The sequence below is a fragment of the Urocitellus parryii genome, chromosome 1, assembly GCF_045843805.1.
Source record: "Urocitellus parryii isolate mUroPar1 chromosome 1, mUroPar1.hap1, whole genome shotgun sequence".
Lineage (NCBI taxonomy): Eukaryota > Metazoa > Chordata > Mammalia > Rodentia > Sciuridae > Urocitellus > Urocitellus parryii.
The window spans coordinates 173,674,416-173,701,144 of NC_135531.1; the positions used below are offsets into that span (position 1 = coordinate 173,674,416).

Here is a 26,729-nt window from a genome sequence, read left to right on the forward strand (position 1 = left end):
TATTCAAAGATTTTTCAAGCCATCGTCTGCCTCCAGGAAAGAAGGGTGTCTGTCATCCTTTAGAAAGTAGATTTTGTTGGCTTTTTGTTTGGATCCACTCATTACTTGCCTTTTCTCTGTCCTTTTAAAAGACAAAAAGAGACCTTTATTTCTTTATTTCTCTCTCTCTCACAAATGGTGTCAGCAAAACAGATGATAATTATAAATGCTTAGACTTATTTATGTATAAACAGAAAGTTTATAATAACCTGTCTTGACAGGATTATTTTTCCTTCCTGGTTGTTGTGCTGTTATTATTTTGCCAAAACATCTGCTGATGTGTGCACACCAGTTGCTCTCCTGTTTTCTAAAATATGTTGGTTTTTTTTCACCATTGAGAGTGTCCTCAATGGTTATGTATCTTAGGAACTATTTCCTTTCCCCTCAGAATTTTGCCTGTTATGATATATAAAGGTTAAACCTTTTTAATTCAGAAATCCGAAATGTAAAATCTTTCAAAATTTTGAGTCTAGCAGAGCTTGGATTTTTGGATTGAGGCTGCTCAACTAGTAAAGTCTATGTAAATATTCTGTGATCTGAAAAACTCATAAATCTGGAGGCTGAGGCTGTGGCTCAGTGATAGAGCACTGGGTTTGATTCTCAGTACCACACATAAATAAATGAATAAAATAAAGGTCCATCAACAACTAAAAAAAAAAATCAACCTAATAAATCTTAAAGACCACTGATCCTCCAAACCAAGCATTTTGGAAATCATTATTAAATTATTTCATAGACTGATATCTGTTCATTTCTCATCTCTTAGATCTTAAACCCTGTGTTTTTCTTCTTAGTTTCTTTTGCCCTTTAGAATTTTTGACATTGGTCAGGCATAGCGGCACATGCCTATAATCCCAGTGACTCAGGAGGCTGAGGAAGGAGGATTATAGTTTCAAGGCCAACCTCAGAAATTTAGCAGGAGGCCCTAAGCAACTTAGTGAGACCCTGCCTCAAAATTAAAAAATGGTCTGGGGATGTGGGTCAGTGGTTGAGCATCACTGGGTTCAATCCTCAATGCCAAAAAAGAAAAAAATATATATGTGTGTGTGTGTGTGTGTGTGTGTGTGTGTGTGTGTGTTTGTGTGTTTGTGTGTATTCTCAATATTGACTGTTTTTTGGTGTGTATTTCTCTGCTTCTCTGATATACATCAGCTCAAATATTAATTGAATATGATGCATATTTGGCCATGATTCTTTACATTATTTAAAAAGAAGACAAGGAAGTATGACTTTCTCTTTTATTCTTTGGTCTTTTAAAAGTTTCTATGTCTTTTGGAATTCTTCTTTTGGTACTTGGAACAGTCTTGCTGCACTGGTGGGAAAGACAGGAACACCAGGGGAAGCTTCTGATGTGAGTGTATCCTGAGAGGCTACCCTCTGGCACTGCTTCACATACTGTTAGGAACCTGTGCAGAGTCTCTTGGTTGATCACCTTTCTGTGAGCATGCTCAGTATAAGCTAAGTGTGCTCACAGTGGAGGCATCAAGACCATTAACAGAAAGCAGCATGCAGATCAAATGCCAATTAAGTGTTCTGGAAGGAAGAATGAGGAATGAGCTCAGTATAACTTTGTAAGTCACAACAACAGTGGAGACAGTGGAGGGGGTCAAGATGGTATGAAGAAAGCAAGATAAATCCTCAATCCTATTTAAATATTTTAACAGGAAATTCCTAGTGGAGCTAATCCAATAGAAATGATTATAAAAATTGAGTTAAAACATTTTAGATGTTCATTTTTTGCTACAGGTTCATGTAAGGATGAAAAAATATACAAAAAATTTTTCCAAATAAAGGGAATTATGAAAATACAAATCAAATTAAAAACCCATCTGGTGGACTCTTACAATTATTTCTTCCTCTAGAACAGTCCTGATGCATAAGGGATAGGAGAATGTCTACCACACTCCTGCTTGACCAAAGCTGTTTAATCCAATATGTGCACTGTGCTCAAACTATGTCAAACATGATCTCACTCTCTAAATGTATGATTTGGAAGTGATGGTAAAAGAAAACAGCAGTCCTTAGGACTCAGCCTAGAACATCATAGACACATCTAGAAAGGAAGCATAAAATTCTTGTTGCAGAAGTCCCCAGAGGTGACCTGGTTCCTGTCTTTCCTAGGATTTTGGTGGTTTAATTCCTTCTGAAACATTTTAACACATTCAATATAATGCCTCATCTTTCCTACTCTAGCCATGGCATATTTCTGGTACTTGGAAACCAGGAGAAATCCAACTCACACAGTCCATAGAGAAAAATTAGAAAAGAAGAATATAACCAGTACATAAGCTTAATGGTGAAAATTATTTTGAAATGAAAATGAGCTTGGTTGTGATAAGTTATAGACTAATAAAAATCAAGTGGCAGATGACTCAACTATCAGAAATTACTATAAATACTGTAGACAAGGCTATTAAGTTGATTGGTGTGTGTGTGTGTGTGTGTGTGTGTGTGTGTGTGTATATATACACTAAATCAGTAAATTTAGTGTGTTCCTGAGGGTTAAATGACTCAGTTGGTAGAGATCTAAGTTGATGAGGACCTGGCATGGGAACCCTCTCTGTATAGTCCAGTTCCAAGGTCACCTAACTCCTCACTGCCCACAAGTGACCAACATATACCCCTGGAGTAGGGCACCCAGAGAATGTGTATATGCATTTGTAAATCTTAGCTACTCCAGAAAACAAATTGAGCATTCTTTCAATAAGCTTATCATATCTTATGCTGGACATCATGGTAGACTTAGTAGGAAGAGTATGATAATGAAAGTACTAAAATTGTCCCTGTCCAACATCATGTGTATTTGTGGAGGTTTAGCTGTGAAGTGTGTCATTTTAATCATTTTATATAATTGTCTTTTATTCTCTTGAGAAATGGCATTTAAAAGAAGTGAGTTCCTTAGATGAAACAAGCAAAAAAGAGCTTTGTAGTAAATAGTTCATGATCCTATTGTTGTGAAGTTCCCTTTTGGCCAGTTTGTCTGTAAAGACTTCCTTGATTTTGTGGACAGAATTTAACACTTCCTTTGCTGCACATATAATGCATTTTGTTTGGGACTCACTTCTGTTGTCTCAAGTTATATGGATGCATATATGAGGACAAGTGAAATTCCCTAATCTAAAATGTCTTGGTCCAAGAACTGTTTCAGATACTGGAATTTTCCAGATTTTGGAGTATGTGCATGGACTAATGATTGAGAGTCTATAATCTGAACTGTATCATGGTGCTCACAATGTTCTAGGTTATGGGTTATTTGGACTATGGTTGTTCAGCCTCTATATAGATGGGTTATATATAGACATACATAGTTCATAGATATCTTCAGATATATTTTATCATGAAATCTATTTGCTAGGGCCACCATAACAAAGTACCCAAATGAGGTTAGTTTAAACAAAAATTTATTGTCTCGAAGTTCCAGAGGTCAGAAGACCACAATCATGGTGTCAGCCAGATTAGTCCTTCTGAGGGCTTTGAGACTGTCCTATGCCTCCTGCCTTGCCGCTGGTGTCTTGCCGTTGATCTCTGCTGTTCATTGACTAAAAGCATCACTCTATTCTCTGTTTTTATCCTTTCATGAGGTTCCACCTTTTTGTCAATCTTTTAATTAACTTTTCCCTTTTTATAAGAACTCCAGTCATATAGGATTAGGACCTACCCTAGTACCCTCATTTAACTTGATCACATTAGGAAAGATTCTCTATCTCCAGATAAGGTCACAGTATGAGATACTAGAGGTTAGGACTTCAACACTTGAATTTGAGGGGGAGGTACACTTAAGCCCATAACACTTGAGTACAGACCGATATATTATTATGTATATTCTGGGATAGAATGCTCCCTGGTGTACAATTGAGCCTTACCTACCCAGGTGTCTTCCACAGAGCCAAGCAAATTGCCTCCAACATAGTAGGTGGCATAAAGTTTGTAGAATGAATTGTTGGCATTTATAACCTGTCATAAAAGTTGCTGTTTTGTTGCCTAGAATTCACTCTGGGGTGTTTGGATCATTGTACAAAGTACAGAAGTTTTAGTTTAAAAACTGAGCTGTTTTTCCACCAGGGCTTCCTTCAATGTATCTTTCAACTTTTTTTCTTTTGAGACTCATCCTCCTCCTTTTTCTGAGTCTAGACAGATGGCTTGAGTCTCTCCAAAGACACTGTCTTGGGACCTTCAACCAAATAGAGACAGAATGAAATTTCAGGGCCATTGATAATTGAGAGCCATGGAAAACTAAATTAGTTGTCACATAAGGGCTATTTTCACATGTTAGGAGATGGTTAGTGTGTGCTTTCTTTTCTGTAAGAATTTCCTTTTCATATTAAGCTACATATTGCCCATCAGTTTTGCATGTTACCAAAACTGATGGAAGGAAATTGAACATTATAGAACTGAATTTTGTTGATAATGTTTTTCTTAATTGCCAGCCTTAATACAGACCTAAATATCTTTTTGTCAAAGTTGAAAGAATAAAAGAAAAAATATAGGGATGCATAAAAATTAGGGAATTCCACATTTCTTTTAAATGTGGAAATAAAAACCTAGCTTTTTCAAGAGCGAAAATTAAGATTGAGAAATTAAATGTTATTCAATGACTCATAAAAGTATATATCTCCAAGAAATCTTTTTTGAAGTCTTTGAACTAATTTTCTGCTTTAGAAGTTACTGCAAAAATTAAGGCTAACAATTGAAGTTAGGGGAGTTTTTTCTCTTATATGGATTTTAGAGACATGTTATGTAGGACAGCTTTGGTATTTCATTTTGTTCCAAAGAGAGGTGGAGGAGAAAGTGAGTTGCTTTATTTCAAATCCAGATTCTTTTGACTTTATCAAAAATATAGGGATGACAGCACATATTATTCTAGTGAAAGCTAGCAGTTGTAAGTGTAAAAGAAGAAAAAGAAAACTCAAGACAAGTTCATTTCTCATTTCTTTATTGATGTTTATAATTTACTACCAGGAGTACATGGAATGTCTAAAATATACAAAATGCTTCATTTATAACTGTAGTAGCAGGATTCACAACTGATTTTTGTGATCTTCACATTTTATTAAGCTCTGGGTCAAGGGACTAACTTCTGATATCAAATAAGCATGAAGGCAGCTTGTAATCTTGCCTTAAGTCTGTGAGACTGGTTTTGCTCTGAAGCCTGGTCTTTCATTTACTGAGGATGTGTTCATGCTCAAGACACACAAAGATCTTAAAGTCCTCAGCCTTTATGGGTTTAAGAGCCTGGTAGGGGAGAAAAACAGGTAAGCAGTCAACTGCAACATAGTGGGTTGTCTGAATAATTGTATGAATGAATCAATAAATGAGCATGTGGGTGTCATTTGAGGCACTCTTCTTGAGAGTAGAGGAACAATTTTGAGAATACATATATGGGGTAAAGATTTAGCAAGTTCCCCCCCCCCCCCAAAGGCAGGCAGCTAAACAGAGCTTCTGTTTGCTTTTGCTTTTCTAACTACCATTGTATTCTAACACACCAAATTCTTTAAAAAGTCTCTTGATTTTTTGGGGGGTGGGGTGGGGAGGAGTATTCCTTAACCAAACTAACACAATGTGATTGAACAACCATTCTCCCCCAAAGTCAATGGGATGTGTGTGACAACTGTTCTGAGTTTCCTGCAGAATGACTTTTTTTTTAGTTGTTTATGCACAAAACTGTGCAAAGATCAAAAAATAGAATGCACTCTCAACTTACTGATTTTATGCATTAGGTATGCTAATAGACTCCCTGGAAGCATGAAATGAAAGAGTGATTTTTGGTGATTTAAAGTTGTGGGGCAATTAAGGATTAGAAGAAGTTTCTTTCATTACTCTGTGGCTCTCAAAGTTTATATAAAATCTGCTCTTGCACTGAGTATCTGAGAGGATGAGTAATTAAATGATGTTCTTTGGAAAGGCTAATTAATTTAGCCATGACTCAGGGACTGCTGCCACCGGTCTTCCCATCTGCCTACGCGACAGGTGCACCTGGCCCTCGGCATTGTCATGGTCCCTGCAGCGGATGACTCCCCAGGATGCCTGTGTGTGTGAAGAGAATGATCCTGGGCCTCCTCCAGGGAGTGAACCTGTTCTTCCCACACACGTACCAGATCGCCACCGGGCTCTCATTCTTGGGGCGCACTAGAAATGGGAAAGGCTGATGATTAATTGAAACTTTTCTCCAGGATGTTAGTGTATGAGTCTCTGCCCCAAGGCATAAATGGGAGCAATCTATCTAATTCCCTTCTAGGCATTTGGTGGTATCTTAATGGGAAAAAATAGGAAGGGATCTTAATAAAAAAAAAAACCTTGCTTCTGAGTTTAATTTGTACGTTTCTCTGTGAAGACTATTATTATTGGAGTTCAGTGCCTTATTCAAAAATTATATTAGTGTTTTTCTCATCAGTTCACATGAAATTGGCCCCAAACATGTTACATCCTTGAAGATCCCAGTCATTTCTTCAGTTATTTGTGATTGTGTCCCTAGCAGTATAGGCAGTGCTAGTATAGCATGGTAGATACAGAGGTCCAAGTTCTAACAAATAGGATTTGAATTAAATGTATATTCATTGGGCTGGGGATATAGCTCAACTAGTACAGTGCTTGCCTAGCACCCATAAGGCCCTGGGTTCAATCCCCAGCACCACCAAAAATTAATAAATAAATAAATGAATATGTACTCATGCCATTCTACAAATTTGGAAAAAAAAGAGTGGTGATATTTTAACTTTTCAGCAATGGATTGATAGGCATGTTTTCCAGTCTACATGTGCAGCTTCATTTTCCCCATGGAAGACAGATATTTATTTTTCTTAATATTAATTATTTATTTGTTCTAATTTGTTATAAATGACAGCAAAATGCATTTCAATTCATAGTACACATATGGAGCTCAATTTTTCATTTCTCTGTTTGTACCCAATATTTAAATTATGGAAACAACCTAGATGCCCTTCAATAGATGAATAAAGAAACTGTGGTATATATACATAATGAATATTACTCAGCATTAAAAGAGAATAAAATCATGGCATTTGCAGGTAAATAGATGGTGTTGGATAATATAATGCTAAGTAAAAAGAGGTAGTTTTACACATTAATAATATTCAAACTGTGGCTTGGAGGCCTCCTGGAGACCTATGACCTTTCAGTAGATCTATAATGTCAAAATTATTTTTATAAGAATACTAAGATGTTATTTGCCTTTTGAACTCTCATTCTCTCAAAAGCCTACAGTGGCTATCTCACATGTGACATGGGAGCATATTGACTATAGAAGCATATGAGAGATTCCAGATATCTCATTTTTGTTAGCCAAATGTTTGTGAAAGTATAAAACAGTGCCACCCATTTTACTGTAGTTTGTTTAGAAATCTGTAGTCCTATTTCTTAATTATATGTGTGTGTTAACCTGTAATAGAACTACTATTGTTATGTGAAGTGAATTAATACATATTTTTGAAGCTTCAGTTTGAATTGTGAATATAGGAAAGCTTGATACATAATACTTATTTTAAGAACAAAAGTTCTTTGGGATCTTCAGTGAATTTTTTTTTTTTTTTTTTTGCAGAGCATAAAAGTGGTACTGAATCCAAAAAGTTTGAGAAGCATTGTTGTATATTATGAAGTTTATGTTAATTCTGGCCTCATGATATTGTTTGAGGTTAAATATTTCATGTAACTTATTTAGCCTAGTGCCTAACATTGCAACTACTCAATGCCAGCTCTTATGATTCTCTTTATAATTGGAAAAGTTGGGTGAATGTCTCTCAAAGAAGTAACCTGGAATAAAATACTGTGGCACATTTGGAGTTGAACATGAACTCAACAACATTGTATTCAAAAGACCTAAGAAATTAGAGAATAACATAAAATATGTAATAGAGATCGTTATAATGAAAATATTTATGAGAACAACCAATTTTATATTATTTGTTGCTGAAAAGTATGAACTTGAAAACAAAAACTTTTAGAAATAGCTGAATATATCTTTCTATAAAAATATATCTTTCTATTAAAAGAACTTTAATTTCAATCTTTTGGTCAAAATGGTCACTTAACATTTATTTTTAAATGCAGCTGTGAGTATGAAGGACCTGTGTCTATGTGCTTATAACATCCACATGCTGTCTATGGGCCTTGACCTCTCTGAATTGGCAGCTGTCATACGCTTCTTGAGCCTTCATCAGGCTTAGAATAAATGCACACTAGTGTTTTCTGAATGGATTAGAATTTTCATTATAATTGGATTATATACTTTCATTTGCTGAAATATTCTAAGTAAATTAAAATAGAAATAGATGTGCATATTAGATGACACAGATATTACTAAATTTTAGATTTTGAAAATAGAAACTTGAAGTAAAACTAACATGAGCTTAGATTTTTAGGGGGAAGGGAGAGTATTATTATAGGATTCTTTAATACTATAATATCTTTTACCACAGTGAAGGAAACTCACTTTAAATTTGCAAGATACATTCTATATATATATATATATATATATATATATATATATATATATATATATATATATATATATAAACACACACTTACGTGTTATACTCTGTTTTTCTAGAAAATTCAAGCAGAGTTCATACCCATTGCCTGACCTGGCACGTTAATAAAAACACAGAGTTCATAACACATTAATTGCTTGTTTTCTGTGAGGTACAGTTGTCTCTTCAGATTATCACCTTGCCTTTGGCATCCTGTAGAGCAGTTTGGGGCAATGAGACTTAACATGAATAGAGTTCTTCATATTTCCACTAGGTGCCCTAACTGCTCTGCAGGGCATTCCCACAGGGGTACCATCTGCCTGGGGAGAGCAGAGTGCATGGCAGCTCCGCTGTCTCCATTTAGCATGACTGGGGATCCTAGGCTGCATGTGGAGTGACCAGAGAACTTCGATCTGTCTCTAGACAGGCTGGCCTTTTACTCTCATGCAACAGATGGCTCTGTAGCACCCTGCAGTCTACGGTCTCCACACATTGCAAGATGAATATATCCCCCCTTGTGAGACCTTGTCCTTGGGGAATATTTTCCAACCACGCATGCCTTGCAGGTATTTTCTGGATTTGAAAATATGCCAATATCCTCTTGGATTCTTGCAGATGTGTCTGTGGTATTCTGAATATCTATGTTTCATGTCAAAAAACAATTGTTATATTTTTAGTTGAGAAAGTCTAGAGTTATAGTGAAGGAATTAGAAGCCTGTTGATAAAACTGAGACTGATTCTCCATTTGGGTATAAATTAGATGAGAAGAGGGACTCTGTTTCATTTTTCTCAGAAAGAAAAATAATTCTTTTTGCCTTTAACTGAAGGAAGTAAATGTTGTGGCCTCTTTTATTGCATATATATTTATTATATTCTTCTTTATCCATATTCTGTAAATAAGAATCCACAGCTTTTGATAAAATATCCCTGGGCATTTGTTTTGTAATCACAAAGTCAATACCCACTTCCTAACGAGCTACTGGCTTTGCCACAGACACAAAATAGTAATGCACAATTGTTCCCAGCAGATGAACTGGCACAAGGGCCTTCGTTTATGTGAGTGTATTTAATTTGCTTTGGGTAGCTTGCAAGTCAAGTATTCTTTATATTTTTACACAAAGCTGTTTGTAAGAACTTTCAATTTGCATGAAAAAGATGCTAGTCCCAATTGGTTTCACACATATTGGGACCATGGAGGTTTAAAGATAGGGTTTGCCAGGGACTAAACCCAAAGGCAGATGAGATTACCATAAAAAAAAAGAAAAGCTATTTATTTTTGATAGTTTAAGTTGATAATTTGATCCCAGACATGTTAACCTCTAGAAATCCTGAGTATTTTATTATTGATGCTTTCTCCTATTTGGCAGCTTATCACTTTCTTAATTTTAAAAGAATAACAACTTTTTTTCATATAGAAATGAAATGGAAGTACTACTAAAAACCAATATGAAATGCACACTTGGAAGACTAAGGACCTGAAATATCTAGAATATAAAAATTATTGAACCTTAAAGAATCCTTTATATTGTTTTTTCTCTCTAAAACCCTCTTTTTTAAAGGGAATGTCATTCAGAAGCTGCATTTATAAAACAGCAGAGTTGGAGTGTTCTTGCTGGGGGGGGGGGGACTGAGCTTCCCGGGCTGTGCCTACTTACCCCATAAGGACCTTGAACTATTGGAACCATGAAGGTCCCTACTCCATGACATTGTATGTTGTATTTCTGCATAAATGATTTAAAACAAGTATAGAGCATAGTCCCAAAGAGACATTTGCATTTACTCTTCTTGCAAATTCTTCCCCTTCAACACCTAGCTACTCTGAGTTGTGGTAGCTCTGAATTGTCTACACTGGAACCATTATTCTTACTTTTTGATGAGGAGGGCTGGGGAGCAGGTTTGGGGTTAGGGTTGTTTTCCTGTGATCCAGGTTACTCTGAAACTTCCCCTATTTCTTTCACCCTGTGTCTCTGTGTGCTTAGGTGAAAACTGAAGTTGGTGCTTCTAGTTTCTACATAATTGACTGTTTCACCAAATCACATAGCTAATGTGCATCCATTTAGAGATTGGCCCTGTCATAGCAGTTCATTCACTCTTCATTGAATGCCTGAAAATATAATATGTGGGCAGTCCACAAAATTTCTTGATATATTACCACTGTCCTTTTAAAATGCTATGTGATTGTTGAAACCATTGAAGTTTTCCTTCAAATTGAATTTAATAAGATTACATAAATGTCTGTACAGTGTGACAACCTCTAATGGTTGTTATGAAGGCCACCTCTTTTAGACATAAAAGAGTGATGTTCCTAACCTTTTTACAGAATTAAGACTCTCATTTAGTAGGATGATGGTGATAAGATAGACTCTTGGTCTGTTCCTAGAAGTGTCTCTTTTATGTTAAACCACTCTTGTGAAAAATTAACATGCTATTAGCATATATATTAAAGCACCCTCTGAGGATTCAGCAATCAAGAATGATGACTTAAGGCAATTTTCCAGAACATTCCTCCATTCCTGATTATGTATCTGTCTTTTAGTTGATGTTCTCAAAGTGTGGCCCTGGGACCCTGAGTGTCCCCAAGACCCTTTGAATGGATCTACAAGGTCAAACTATTTTTATAGTAACTCTAAAGTGATATTGCCTTGTTCATTCACCTTCTTACATGTGTGGCACTTTCTAAAGCAGCTACTTACAAAATTCTAAAGCAGTGTTATTCTTGGGAAATTTATTTTGCTTTGGAATATAGGATTTTCACCCCCTACCTTAAAGCTGTTTGTTTATATTAGTATGGGCTTGTTTATTTTTTGTAATTAATATTTTAGAGAATTATCAGTTTTCACTTTTGTGTGGTCCATATCAGACGATATAATCCATATGAACAAAAGCTTTTGACACAGATATTGGAATACTGCTCTACATGTTCCTTATTCAGGGTCTTATGTAGGGATTTACTTTGTTGAGACTTACTTGACTACTTACCTGGTGGTCTATGAACGGTCTGCTTTTTGTAACTTCAGACTATATTTTAAAAGGCTTTTGTCCCACTCCACTGGAAGGTGGGAATCATTGTGTGTGGGCATGGACCTGGGAACTGTGCCATGTAAGTGAAAAGTAGTCATAGAATCTAATACCAGGTAGGCTGGTATTAGATTCTGTGACTAATGTATCATTTAGCCAGTCACAGGTTGTTATTTTGTGATATTAACTTCACCGCAACTGACAGGAACATGGACATGTTCACTATGTTCAGATTTCTTAATTTTTAAGTGCACTTAACTGTGTACGTATGCTTTTCTTATTTTTGTGTATATTTCTTGCCCTCCTATTTCTATATCGATTGGTTTTAGAAAGTTATATTGTCTTCCTATCATGAAAGGTCAGGATTTAGTGTTCCAATGCCTCTTATCTTTCCACATTTCCCCTTCTCTCCAATTTTTTTCATTAGATGATTAATTAATTTACTGCATTATGCACATCAAGTAATGTGAATGCCACTTATGGACATGTCTAAGTTCTAGCATTGCAAATCTCGAGTAACGCTAATTTTTCCTAAAATAAATATTTGCTACTACCTGAGTTGGCCTAGGTTTCTGTGTTTTGATATCTGATTCTTAACCAGTTCTGCATTAAAACTCAAACTCTTGGGACTAGAGACTTGGCTCAGGGGTAGACTACTTGTGAAGCATGTTTTGCATATACAAGGACCAGGTTCAACCCCCAGCACAACTTATTTATCAAGGATTTCACCTGAAATCTTTTGAACACTGTCAATATGTGAAACTATTTGAGTGATGTTTCATCCCTCAGTCTGCCCTCTGCACAGGATCAGTTCCATGCTAAACACAGAGGAAATAAGTCAGTAAATAAATAAGTAAATAAAATAAAACTCAAACTCTTCTCAATGTTTACAAGCACATAGGTAGTTTTTTTTTTTTTTTTAATTCATCTTTGCTTCTTTTCATGGAGTCATTCTTCTGAGCTTTCCATCCTCTTGCTGAAGTCAGGTTGGGTGATTCTCTGAATTCCTACATAGGGACTTCTTTTTATTTTTTTTTATTTTTTATTTTTTAATTTTTTTTAAATTTTATTTTGTTTTTATTGGTTGTTCAAAACATTACATAGTTCTTGATATATCATATTTCACACTTTGATTCAAGTGGGTTATGAACTCCCATTTTTACCCTTATACAGATTGCAGAATCACATCAGTTACACTTCCATTGATTTACATATTGCCATACTCATGTCTGTTGTATTCTGCTGCCTTTCCTAGAGTAACTAAGAACAGAGTAGGGAAGAAGAGCATGAGAAGAAGACTAACATTAAACAGGGATGAGAGGTGGGAGGGAAAGGGAGAGAGAAGGGAAATTGCATGGAAATGGAAGCAGACCCTCAGGGTTATACAAAATTGCATACAAGAGGAAATGAGGGGAAAGGGAAAAATAATACAAGGGGGAGAAATGAATTACAGTAGAGGGGGTAGAGAGAGAAGAGGGGAGGGGAGGGGAGGGGGATAGTAGAGGGACTTCTTTTTAAATACAACAACAACAAAGACAATAAAAGTGGATTCCTTTTTCTCCTCTTCTGTGTGGGATTCCTTTTTTCCTATAGTCATATCTTACTCTTTATTTGCTTTGGCAGAGTAAAAGAATGTATAGATGTGGGTGGTGCACATTTTGAAACTGTAGACATATCAAGTCCACTACTTCATGTATGTGGTATTATTTCTATTTATTCGTCTTTTTTCAGTGTTCTTAACAGTGTTCTGTAGTTTACAATATGGCAGTCTGGGAAGTGTTGGTAAGTGTATTTTCTAGGTATTTTGTTTTTCACAATAATAGATGCTTCTAAAATTTTATTTTTCAATTGATTGGTGCTAAAATAGAAAAATATAGTTTTTAAAAATAATTCTGTGACTTTACTAAACTCACATATCAGTTGTATAATTATTTTAAAAATCACTTAAATATTTTATATAGGAAATTGTCATGTGTTCATAGAGCAGTTTTACCTCTTACATTTTGATATTCATGTCTTTTTTCTTGTCTTATCAGATGGGATAGAAATTCTGTGTATATTTTCAGAAGCAGAACACATATGCTTTTAGGCACGTGCTCATGTTTGTGATAACTCCATGTATTTTGATTAGCAGTAGATTATTCCTTCTCAGTGCTTTATACTGTTCCCTTGTATGACTGACTGTGCTATTTATTTATCTACTTTGATGTTAATAGGTGTATGCATTTACAGGTTAAGGCTGTTACAAGCAGTGTTTCCATGAGCATTCTGTCTGTGGCTTTGAGTGAACATGTATTTGTATTTCTACTGGCTTTGCATTCCAAAGTAGACTTGCTGTGCCATTCACTATGAGTGTATTCTCTTAAAATACTTACAAAATGTTTTATCATTACTATTCTTCTATTGCATTTTTAATGATTTCCCAGGAAAGAGGAGATGAATGCGTGAGTTTAATTTTCATATCAAATTAAACATTAGGCGTATGCATCCCTTTCAACTTCTGCTCCTTGTATTTGTCCTTTAAACTACTCATCAGGACTTGAGTCAGAACACACATGAACTCTACTTTGTTTGTAACCAGAAGGGGATTATGACTTTCATTTCTTTATTCTTCTCTTGTCTAGTTTATTGCCCTTTCTCACGGGGTCAAGGAACCCACAGGTCTTGCCCAGGATCCCAAACTTGTATCTCAGGAACATCTCCTGTTTCTTGTTTCCTTTGGTCAAGTTCCTACTGGAAGCTTGCTTGGCCTTTACACAACTAAGGCACATGCTCTTTTGGCAGTCGGAGGCATTTCAAAGACCAAGGCAATTAGGACTGAAGAAATCCTTTCACTCCTCTGGGACTCTAGCAGCCTCCTCTGTGTTTTGCATGGAACTGATCCTGTGCAGAGGGCAGACTGAGGGATGAAATATCACTCAAATAGTTTCACATATTGACAGTGTTCAAAGGATTTCAGGAGAAATCCTTGATAAAACTAAGATTTGGGGATTTCCAGAAGAAGCCGCCTCTAATTTAACCACTATTTAAGAAGAAACCCCCCGCCCCAATTCAGGTATCTGAACTCAGAATTTCAATTATAAGGAATATAAAATGAACCCCACTGTTAAACTGAGAATATTAAAATTAATTGATTTTTAAGTCTACATTTTTCTTGTTTCCTAGACCCTGAAGAATGATTTATTTAGGCTTTTAAGTAAGGAAATCTAAACCTTTATCCTAAAACTACTACATGACAGTTAGGGCTTCAGGTTTTTTTTGATAGCCTCTCTTACCCTCAGTTTACTCTTTTATAAAACGGGGCTAATGGAATGTAGGTTAGTTATCAGGCTCCTATGAGATCAGGTAAAATGCCCAGCATAGAGAGTGTTACATAGCAAGCCTCTGTAACAGATGGTTTCCTATTATTATTTTAAGAACAGTGTGAAGTTATGTTTTCTTTGCTTTTTAAAATGTGATATTGGTGTAGAGCAACAAAACAAAGATGATTAAAAACATATCAGCAAAGTTGACACAGGAAGAACAATTGAAGAATTTCAGCCTTGGGAAATGTATGTATAAAGGATATATGCTAATGAACTTAAAGCAAAGCTTTTATTCAGTATTCAGCCTTAATATGGTTATTACAAATCTAAGGCAAAAAAAAAAAAAAACTCTCTCTTATAACACTGGATGAAAGTAAAGCACTAATGACCAATTGCTTTAAATATTTATAGAAAGTATCATGGAGGATGTAAGGGACAGGAAGGAGGGAGTTCCTCTGGGGATCTCCAAGGAATGCTTCACAGCCACTCTGGAATCGCCTCTACCCTGGGAATGGTCAACTCATTTTGTACTGTTGTTTCTCCAGGGAGAAGTTGGCTGTGGCCCGACTACAGAGAGAAGTTGCCCAGAGAACAAGTGAGGAGGCCATGGTGAGTCCTGACTGGTCTGAACCTCCTGTTCAGAGGTCTCTGGCTTCAAGGTCATTTTGTCCTTTTAAAGATACTAAGCAAAATATTTGTTGCAGCAAACTTAATGAGTCTTTGGTAAATGATACATTTATAGTGCAGTTTAGGCTGCTCTATCATTTGCAGAGAAAAAGAGATTAATTGACGGGAAAACTACTTGGGCTTTGAAAAAAAAATGTTCAAATATTCAAAGGCTTGTAATGCTTTATTTTGAAAAGCTCCACTGGCTGCCCAGGCTTCCAGCTGTGAGCACAAGGTCCATAAATGAGTAATCTTAGATTTTCAGATAAGGGTGTTTAACATAATTCAACCCTCTTAATTCTCTGACCTTAAATAACTGAAAAAAGTACCAAGATGCTTGCTAATGTAATTGTCTTTTATTCTATTCCTTCTCTCCACTATTTGCAATATATTTCTCCCTGTCGTTTTCAGCTTGTGCCATTTAGAAAAGGGATGTTTCTTTGTGGTTTGAATTGTACTAAAAATCAATGTTGTTGTTTTGGTCCCTAGCAACTTCATTTTATAGACTGTCTTTGCCAAAGTATTTGCCCAGGTGACACTATAATATCCAAGACGACTGTCTCTGATACCCAGGGAATGCATGTGTGTAGATTAACTGCTATTGCTACCTCTGAGAAGAAAATATGACACCAAACTTATTTTTCCCCACTTATGACAAAGCAGTGGTATGTGTGTAATTTTTCAGCTGAAGATTTTTTTTTTTTTTTTTAAAGAGAACGGACACATTTTCAGCCCCTGAAAGGCTGTTTCCATTTGATTTGTGGGGGTAAATTGATAATGCATCCACTGAAAGAGTAAGAAGTTTGTGAAATATGCTGTCCTCTCACTTCTCCCAAGATTGGAGAGGCTGAATGCTAAGTGGATTCTGTAAGGTAGAGTGGCCTGAGAACTTGCCCAAATCCTAGGGAAGGTGATTGCATTGCTTGTTTTGCTATTGATCATAATGCAAAAAGAATCTTGAATGTTTAGACAATTTGAAGCAGCCACTCACAAACATTGTTGAGCAATGAAATGGAAAAAAAGTTGGAAAAAATAAAGATCTAGCTGAATGGTGAACTGAACATTTCCAATCTAGAGTTCTGGCTGCTTTTAGAAATGTTGACAGGCAAGGCCGATCTGTTAATACTTTAGTCTTCTGGGATGAGCTCCTGCTTACCACTTCATCAGCTGTGCTTGAATTGAATGTGAGGAGGTGCCTTTCCTAGGTCTCATCTTGAAAATGAGGAGGTTGAAATTTTATGATTCCCTTAGCTTAGTGGGTCATGCTGCCAAACATTTGCCCATGTAAAGGTTTTATGATGCGCAGCTTTTTTTCTGGTAATAACTAAATATTATTGAAGCTCAGAAAAGCAAAGACCTTGGAACAATGAAGTTTCACTCTTTCTGACTCTGATGTTGAATGTGCCTGATGTGAAATGATTGCAGATGGATAAATGTCTACTCTTGTACAAAAACCAAACCTTCTTTTAAAACACGTTAGAAGTAATGATTCAGTGCGAAAACAAGAGCAAAAACACAAAATCTATATACAGATAGAAAGAAGCTGACTTTGTAGAAGTTACGAGTTACCCATGTTCTCTTACTGTATTTTGATGATGTTACTGAAAATGACAATTTTATACTGATATATTAGAAAGATAATTACTGAGCAGCTACTATATGCCTGGTGCTATCAAAAACAGTAGTGATTAAAACAGGCAAAAATCTGGTTATTATAGTGCAGTGGTTGGGTAAACAGATATCCAATATGATTAAAATGTTAGCTGGTAGAAGGAGGTATGAGAAAATAAAACGGCAAAATGGGAGATCTAGGGGTCTAGGGGCTTACCATTTTAAGTAGAATATGCACAGTGATGAATCACTGAAAAGTTAATATTTGAGCAAATCTTGAAGAGGAAGTGGAATTTTCTCCCAGGGATATCTGGAGGAGGGCAGGATATCCAGGCAGGCAGCTTAGTTAATACAAAGGTGGGCCAGAGCCCAGGGAACTGTGTGGGCAAGGTTAGCTGCAAGGGATTCCAAGAGAGGGGAAATTGGAGGAGAAAGTCAGAAGAGATGGGAGCAGAGGAGTCAGCCCCTCAGGTCCCCATGAATCACTGGTGCGTGCTTTCTGTGAAAGAAATCATTGGGAGTCTAGGGACAAGGCAGTGACATGCTATGGATCAATGCCATTCATGTCCCTGTCATCTCCCATTCCATCCTTAATTATACCTCAGTTCCTTTGAGACACCATCATCTCTGACTTTCATTACTTTTATTTTCTACTCCTTTCTCATTTTTCTTTTTTTCCTTATATAGACAATCTTTTGAGTTTTGTAATTTAATTTTATGTTTCAGCTTTTCTGCTCCTGCAGTTCTTCATTTCTAAAGTCTTCGTTCTTTAAGTATCTGAGAGCTCCTAAAACAAGGCAGTTCTGTTAAATCCTTTAAATTTAATTCTTGCTGCTAGAAATTTTTCTGTGGAACTTCTGTTTCATCTTCAGCAGAAGCGGAGAGATTGTCTCAACCAGATCACCTTATGCTTTCAAAAACTACTGTTCACCATTTTCTGGTTTTCCACATGAAAGAAAAAAATGGGATGGGAAAAATATGTAAAAGGTTTACTTAAAAAGCCATATGAATGAATTGAGGCAGATATTTATTTTTTTAGAAATCATCAATAACTTTGTTATAGTGAAAGTCCTTAATGCAAAATACGCTCTTTTTAAAATTTGCTTTTATGTAATAGATCTCTTCACTTATGTTTTCAGACTGTTCCAAGGCACCATTTTGAGAAATTAATGTTTTAATAATTTCTTTATTTAGAATAATTTTAGATTTACAGAGCATTGTGAACTTGCCTACTGTTTGCTGTAACATTGACACCATTCATAACTGTGTACTACAAGTTCTGTTCCGTCTTTAAACTTCCATGTCATTTTAACGATAAAAAAATCCATTCCACCTGTTGTGGTTTGGATATGAGTTGTCCCCAAAAAACTCGTGTGTGTGTTTGTGTGTGTGTGTGTGTGTGTGTGTGCAATTCAAGAAAGTGTAGAGGAAAAATGTGCTAATCAGTGAATTAATCCCCTGATAGGGATTAACTGGGTGGTAACAGTAGGCATGTAGGGTGTGGCTGGAGGAAGTGGGTTCCTGAGGGTTGTGCCTTTGGGGTTTACTTTTTGTCCCTGGTGAGCAGAGTTTTTCCTCTTCTTCCTGATGCCAAATCTTGAGCTGATTTCCTCCACCACACCCTCCCACCATAATGTTCTGCCTGGCTGGAGCAATGGAATTGCCATCTATGGACCAAGGACTCTAAACTGTAAACCAAACAAACTTTTCCTCCTCTCCTTGTTCTTGACATTTTGGTCACATCCATGAAAAAGCTGATTAAAACACCACCCCAAGGGTACAAATTCATTCATTCTCACTATCTTTTATATTTTTACATTATATTTTTTATATTTTATATTATATCTTTTATGTCTATAATTTTTGGGTTTTTTTTCTATGTAAATCTTAACAAATTCTAGGTAGTAATGCTTGGCATGATGTAAGGATTGGAAATATTTTTTTTTAACCAAACTGATGATTAATTTTCTAGCATCATTACTGAACAATGCAACCTTTACTATCTTTAACCTTATCTAGTATTCCCAATGTTAATATTAACCGAGGTCAGCAATGGGAATGCTGATATTTTAAAGTACTATTTAAAGTACTATTATACAAACTGGTCTCCAAAAAATAAATAAATAAAAGAATATCCCCTACTCACTTTTTAAAAATAAACACATTACAAAAAAAATTTCAGGTAGTATAAAACATTCCCATATACTCCATATCCTGTTTCAGCTATTAAGACCTTACATTAGTACACTAGTACGTTTGTCACAATTAATGAGCCAATGTGATATATTGTGTTAATAAACTACATGTTTCACCAGATTTCCATCATTCTAATGTCTTTTTTGTTGTTGTTGTTGTTTCAGGGTCTCAGCCAATGACGTATGTGACATTTATTTTCATGTCTCCTTAAACTTCTCTGGGTTTCAATAATTTCTCAGATTTTCTTTGTTTTGGATGACCTTGATAGTTTTAAGAATAATGGTTAGGGTTTTTTTTTTTTTTTTTTTTTTTTTTTTTTTTTTTTGCATTTGTCTCACTGGCATTTGTCAGATGTTTTTCTCATGATTTGGTTTGTATTTCAGCAAAGTAGTTCACATATTAAAATACCCTTTTTAGACACATCGTATCCAGAGTATACACTGTCATCATGACATTTCATTGTTAACACCAATGTTGGTCTGGTGGGTGAGGTAGGTTTTGTTGAGTTTCCCTACTATATAGTTACTTTTCCACCGTTTTCTATCTTGTACTCTTTGGAACCAAGTCACCATGTGTATCCCACACCTAGCAGTGGAGAGTGATCCTACCTTCTCAAGGGTAATAGCTATATAAGTTCTTTTGAATTCTTTCATGGTACATTTCTCTTCTTCCCCATGACTTTATTTGTTCCATTGCTTATTTATATATGCATGAATGCATTGATGTTTGTTTTATACTTTGGGTTATGAACAAATACTATTTTATTTATTTTTTAACTGAAATGATTCCAACTTTGACTATTATGAGCATTTTTACTGGCTTCTTGAGTCAGTCTCTCTGACAGATTCCCATCATTGTGTTTACTTTTTTTTTTTTAAAATTCTTCTTAACATTCTCTTTCTATAATAACAAGATTCTGTAAGCTCACTTTGTATGCATCATGCCCCTGTCATAGAATCAGTATTTCTCCAAGGAAATCTGGCTCCTTTTAATGGACAAGTAAATTTGAAAACATGAATAATGAGTGTCAACTCACATGTTTTATAAAGCTTATGTAAGGTAGTTTTTATTCCAGGGTTGTAATGTCTGCTTAACACCAGAAATATCATCAACACAATTGGCAAAAACAATAGATGAAGAGGCAAAATACAATTCCAGTAGTCTCAGGAAAAAAAAATTAATAAAATGCAGTAGTGGAATTTTATTTCCTTAAGTTGATAAAAGGATGTCCAGTGAAAATCTTCAGTCAACATTGTTCTTAATAATGAAGTATTCAAACATTCCTTTTAAAATCCATAACCAGACTAGGATGTCTCCTGTCACTGCTTCTGTTGAAGTTCTTGTCTTGGCTAGCACAGTAAGGCAAGACAAGTAATTGGTATAAGGGTGGAGGGGCAGTTTGTACTATTTGCTGTCAGTCACTCTGTAAACAGAAAAAATCTCAGGGAATCTTTACAGAAGCTTTTGAAGATTGTTGAATGTAAAATGAATGGAAAAAAATCAATAGACTTTCTCCTACATCAATCCTTATAAAGTATATTTAAAAAATATTTAAAACATGGAAAAAGGGATGTAGTAATAAATCTCAGGCAAAATGTTATGAGATACTGATGGAGAAAAATCATTAAAGGGCTTAAAAGGAGACCAAAATTAGTGGAAAATTATGCCATACTTGTGAAAGGGAAGACTCACTACCATGAAGATACCAATCTGAATAATGTATATATTCAGTGTGATGACAATCAGAATCCCAGCAGGGTTTTCATGGAATTTATCAAGCAAATACAGATACTAACATGAAAAAAAAGTTTCACCATATATGATATGGTTTTAAAGAAAAATAATGCGTATATTGTGTTTTGTCATGCATGAAGATTTATTGCTGAAACAGTGTGATATTGGGGAAAAGATATTCAAATCAACCCTAGAATAGAATGGAGAGCCTTGAATTATACCTGTGTATATGGGAGATAATGGAAGTAGAATTACAAACTAGGAAGAAGAGAATGGGCAATTTAAAAAGGCCACTGTGGCAATTTATATAGCAGATGGTATTATTTAGTTGCTATCAAATACCATGGAGAAAAGTGAATGTTGTAAAAATCAAAAGTTGGAAAATTAAAAGTGAAAATATATAAGTTTTCTGAGTTAATGTAGGGGAATATGAGATGTATAAATAAGAAAGGATATTTTTTTAAAAAAGACAAAATGCATAAACCATAATGGGAAAAGATAGATACATCTGAATACATTTGAAATAAAAATGTTTGTTTAAGAAAGATGTCATTAACAAAATGAAAAAATATGATATTTGAAATAGAAGCTAGCAGAGTAGTATGAAGATCAGTAAATGCTGAAAAGTTTCTTGTTCAGAAAAATGCAGATGATAAATTAAAATCCTTTGCCTCTCTATTTGGAAAGATTTTTGAAGGTTGAGAACTCCACTAGGCAAGGTTATGTAGACATTGAAATTCTTCTGTACTGTTGGTGGACTGTAACTAATTTAAACATTTAGAAGATCCATTTTGTGTTATCTAGTAAAGTTGAAGTCCAAATTGCTTGTGACTTGGAAATTCCATTTTATGTTTCTAAACTAGAGAAATTTTTAACATGTACAAAGTAGTTCATAGAAAGGTGTACACTTTAGCTCCATCTTAAAAGAAAAAGTAAAAACAATGTCAAGGCCTTTCAGTAGAACAGGACAGTAAGCAGATTTATTCAGAGAAATAATATGCAGCTGTTAAAATGAACTAGATATGCATGTGTGTACATGGATAAATGCAAGAAGCATAACATTAAAAAAAGTTTCAGATGTATGGGAATATCATACTTCAAATTTATTATAATGAACACCTTATGGAGGAGAGGTCTTAAGTTGTATCGATTTATTTAATAAAGTACATACCATGATTTTTTAAAAATATGGTAACACTGGATGGAATAGCGTGGTATTGCATTTTCTGAAATACTATCTGAATTTTAAAAATAATTTATCACTAATGATCATAAGTGAATTTAGACTAAAATATTGAAGTTAAAAATAGTACCATCAACAGAATGATGGGAGTAATAATAAGAAGATATTAGAAGATGTGTTATTGTTATGACCTGGACATGGCAAATACATGTCTGAGCATAACTGCAGCATCATAAACTGAAGGTAAAAGATGGAGATCAGCCAGAGAAGGTGATAACTTCTATCATACAAAAGGTTAAATAACATGAAATTAAATGCCATTTTTTATTGCAACATATAAAAAAAAACAAAAGGAGATAAAAAATACTAGTAATTTGTAGAGAAATCCACAGAATAATGCTGTGGATTATTTAGCTGAATTAGTGCAATATTAAACTGTGCTTGAAAAGGTGGATGGCCTTGGAAACTTCAGATTGCCCTGGGATTCTTTCAAGTATATAATTAGTTGTCAAAGATAACATTACTATGTAGCACTCCCCTGTCCAGGTCAGGTAACACCTGGAATATTCCAGGTCCACCATGATATTTAGGGAAATTTCTACCTTTTTTCCAATTCAGCTTTTAGATTCTACCAGAAATATGGAAGCAACAGTTATAAATATATATGCCCCAAACAATGGAGCATCTATGTTCACCAATCAAACTCTTCTGAAGTTCAAGAGTCAAATAGACCCCAACACAATAATTCTGGATGACTTTAACATACCTCTTTCACCACTGCATAGATCTTCCAAACAAAAGCTAAACAAAGAAACTATAGAACTCAATAATACAATCAATAACTTAGACCTAACTGATATATATAAAGTATATTATCCATCAATGAGTGAATATACTTTCTTCTCAGTAGCACATGGACCCTTCTCTAAAATATGTCATATATTATGCCACAAAGCTACTCTTAGAATGCACAGTGGTATCTCTACCTTTTTTGTATTTACTATCAGACCACAATGGAATGAAATTAGAAATCAATGATAAAATAAAAAATAAAAGATATTCCAACACCTGGAGACTATACAATATGCTATTGAATGAACAATGGGTTGCAAAAGACATCAAGGAAGAGATTAAAATATTTGAATTTTGATTGAATGTTCCATTCATTTTCCAACAGGACAGAAGTTTCAGAAGACAATTTATTTCAGCAAAGAGTCTCATAGTTCTGGTGGCTAGAATGGCTTTGTTTTGTGTTTGAAGTAGGGTGAAGGTGAGAAAGGACACCATGAAGCATGAGCCTCTCCTTTTGTTATTCTTTAAAAATCTAAAGTAAAATTTCAAAGTCAGATGCGAATATCTTAACTATGTAATTTGGTTAGTTTGGATTCACGGCGACACCCACAACCTGAGTGAGGTGTAGAATATTTTCATCACCAAAGTTGCCTTTTCACTCTTGTCTTGTCAATCCTACCTCCACCTCTGCATAATTAATTATTGATACACTTTATATAATGCCTGTAGTCATTCTGGCTCCTCTTGAATTCTATGTAACTGGTACTGTACGATTTTCTTTCTTGTCTGCATGCTGTATTTCAATATAATGTTGTTGAGATTCATGCATTTTTTTGTTTATTAGTAGTTTTTTTTTTTTAAAAAAAAAAAACAACAGCTAGGTAGTACTTCATTATGAAAATACCACAGTTTATTTATCTGTTTTCTTTTGGAAAGATATTTGAGTTGTTTCCACCTTTTTTGAATAAGGTAATTATGAAATTCTTGGGTAATACTATTTGTGGATCTATCAGTCCATTATTGAATATATGATTTGTAAATATTTTCTCCTATTTCTTTTCACTTTTTTGATGGTGTCTTTTAAAAACACTGAACTTTTTTTTTTAATTTAGAATAGCTCCTATTTCTTTTCTTTCCTTTTTTTTTTTTTAACTTTTGGTAGTTTATTTAAGAAGGCATTGCCCAACCCATGATCACAAAGATTTTCCTATAAGGTTATGGTTTCAATCCTTTTATTAACATCTGTGGTACACTTGGAGTTTTGTGTGTGATTTGAAGAGTCTGACCTCACTTTTTTGCATGGGGTTGTCCATTTGGCCTAGCACAATTTGTTAGAAAGACTGGGTTTTTCCTTTGAATTATATTGGTGTCATGTTGAAAATCAATTGACATGAATACAAAGGTTTATTTCCGTGGGTTTCTACTGATCTGTCAATCTCTCCTATGCCATTAGCACATTGCCATGATTGCAATAGTAATCAAGTAACACAAGTACCACTGTGTAATAAGTTTTGAAATTGAAGTGTATGTCCCCCATTTGTTCTTCCCTCCCCTAAGGTTTGATGGTTATTCTAGGCCCTTTGCATTTCCACAGGAGTTTTAGCATCAAATTGTTGATGTCAGTGGGAAAAAGTCAACTGGAGTTTTGACAGGAATTGCATTGAATCGATCCTATTAATTTTGATCCAGTTTAATTGATTCTTGGGTTTCAGGTGAATGAAATCTAAAGTACGTGCTCTTTTGTGTCTTAAATCTTCCACATAGAATGATACTGAGATTTATTCACGTCATTATATGTATTTATGGTTCATTCCTTTACTTTGCTGAGTAGTGTTGCATTTTTAATCTATTCTATTGATACAAATCCATTTAAATATTTTCCAGTTTCTAGCTATTAAGAATTAAGCTATTATGAATATTTTATGCAGGGAATCAGGATGGTAGGGCAGAGGAGATTGGACCCTGGGCCTCCCACATGCTAGGTAAATGCTCTACACTGAGTTATATCCCCACCCCAAATTGTTGACTCTTAGGGTAAATGTAGGTTTATCTTTAAAAGAAACAGCTCTTCTGTATTCCAAAGTATTCTGTTTTACATTGCTACCAGCAAAATGAAAGAGATTTGGTTGGTTTTGTTGCCAACATTTGAAATCATCAGTCCATTTGACTTTGGCCATTGTAGTTTATATGTAAGGTGATCTTGTTGTGTTTTGATGTGCTCTGCCTATATGGTAAAATATGTGAGCATATTTTCATCCACTTACTGCCCATTTAAAATGAAAATATTATAATTATTTTATCCATTTTCTTTTTGACAGATATTTTTGTTGTTTCTACTCTTTATGAATATGGTAGCTGTGAAATTCTTGGCCCATACTTTATGTGAATATTACAGTCAATTATTAGATAAATGATTTGTAATTATTTTCTCCCATTTGGTTGGTTTTTCTTTTCACTTTTTTTCCCATGGTGTCCTTTTAAAAAACTAAGGATTATTTTTTTTTTAATTTTGAAAAAGCTCCAATTTTTTCCCACTGTTTTACTTTAAAAAATTGTTTTTGTTTTTTTTTAGTTATAGGCACAATACCTCTATTCATTTGTTTATTTTTATGTGGTGTTGAGGATTGAACCCTGCACTTTGCACGTGCTAGATGAGGGCTCTACTGCTGAGCCACAACCCCAGCCCCCACCATTGTTTTACTTTTGATAAATTATTTAAGAAGGCATTGTTTAACACAGGGTCAAAAAGATCTTCCTTTTAGCTTATGACTTTAGTCCTTATATGTACATTTCTGGTCTATTTTGAGTTTTTAATGTGTGACTCTGCTAAATTCTTTTGCATGCTCGGGGGGGTGCTTTTCTCTTTTAGTTATGAGTTTTTTTTAATATATATTTTCAATACTTGTGAAAATATGTCTTGCTAACTTCTTCCTGTTCTTTGCTTTGCCTATCCATTTTAAATAATGGTGTCTTTTGATGACCTGAAGTATTTAAATATTGAAGATCTATTACTTGTTCTTTGGCAAGTAGTACTTTCTGTATTTTAAGAATTTTTATCTATTCCATGTTTATAAAAATGTTATTTTGCATTTTTTTTCTATAAGCTTTATAGTTTTGGGGCTGGGAACTATAGCTCAGTTGGTAGAGTGCTTGCCTCGCATGCACAAGGCCCTGGGTTTAAACCCCAGCACCACATTACACACACACACACACACACACACACACACACACAGCTTAGTTTTGGGTGTTATATGTAGATACATGATCCAGTGGGACTTAATGTTTTCTATTATGTGGGTCCAGTTTTGTCATTATTAAAATTACAGACACTCACATATGCTTGTATACTTTTCTAAAAAGAAAAATAAAATAAACTTCCTTTCATGGATCTTCTTGGTAACTTGTTGAAAATCATTTGCCTCTATGTGTACAAATTTATATTTGAACTCTCACTTTTATTATTTGTAACTATTTTTGTATCCTGTACAAATAACATATTGTATGATTATTATGATTTTTATAAGATTTCAAATAAGGTAGTATAAGTCTTTCAACTCTGTTCCCTTCCTAAGACATTTTTACTGTTCTAAGTCCCTTTGATTTCCATGTCAATATTGGAATCAGGTTGTCAATTTCCTTAAAATACGTCCTGTGATTTTTGTTTATAATAGCATTGAATCTTCAGATCAATGTGAGCAGAAG

The 26,729-nt window shown here is 34.8% G+C and overlaps 1 protein-coding gene across 1 annotated transcript in view; it reads left to right on the forward strand.

Moving 5' to 3' along the window:
• The window catches only part of Nckap5 (NCK associated protein 5), a 762,699-nt gene that overhangs the window by 295,590 nt on the left and 440,380 nt on the right, over window positions 1-26,729 (forward strand). Inside the window, 1 exon segment of the mRNA XM_026409429.2 lies at window positions 15,391-15,454. Coding sequence (XP_026265214.2) covers window positions 15,391-15,454 — 64 coding nt within the window.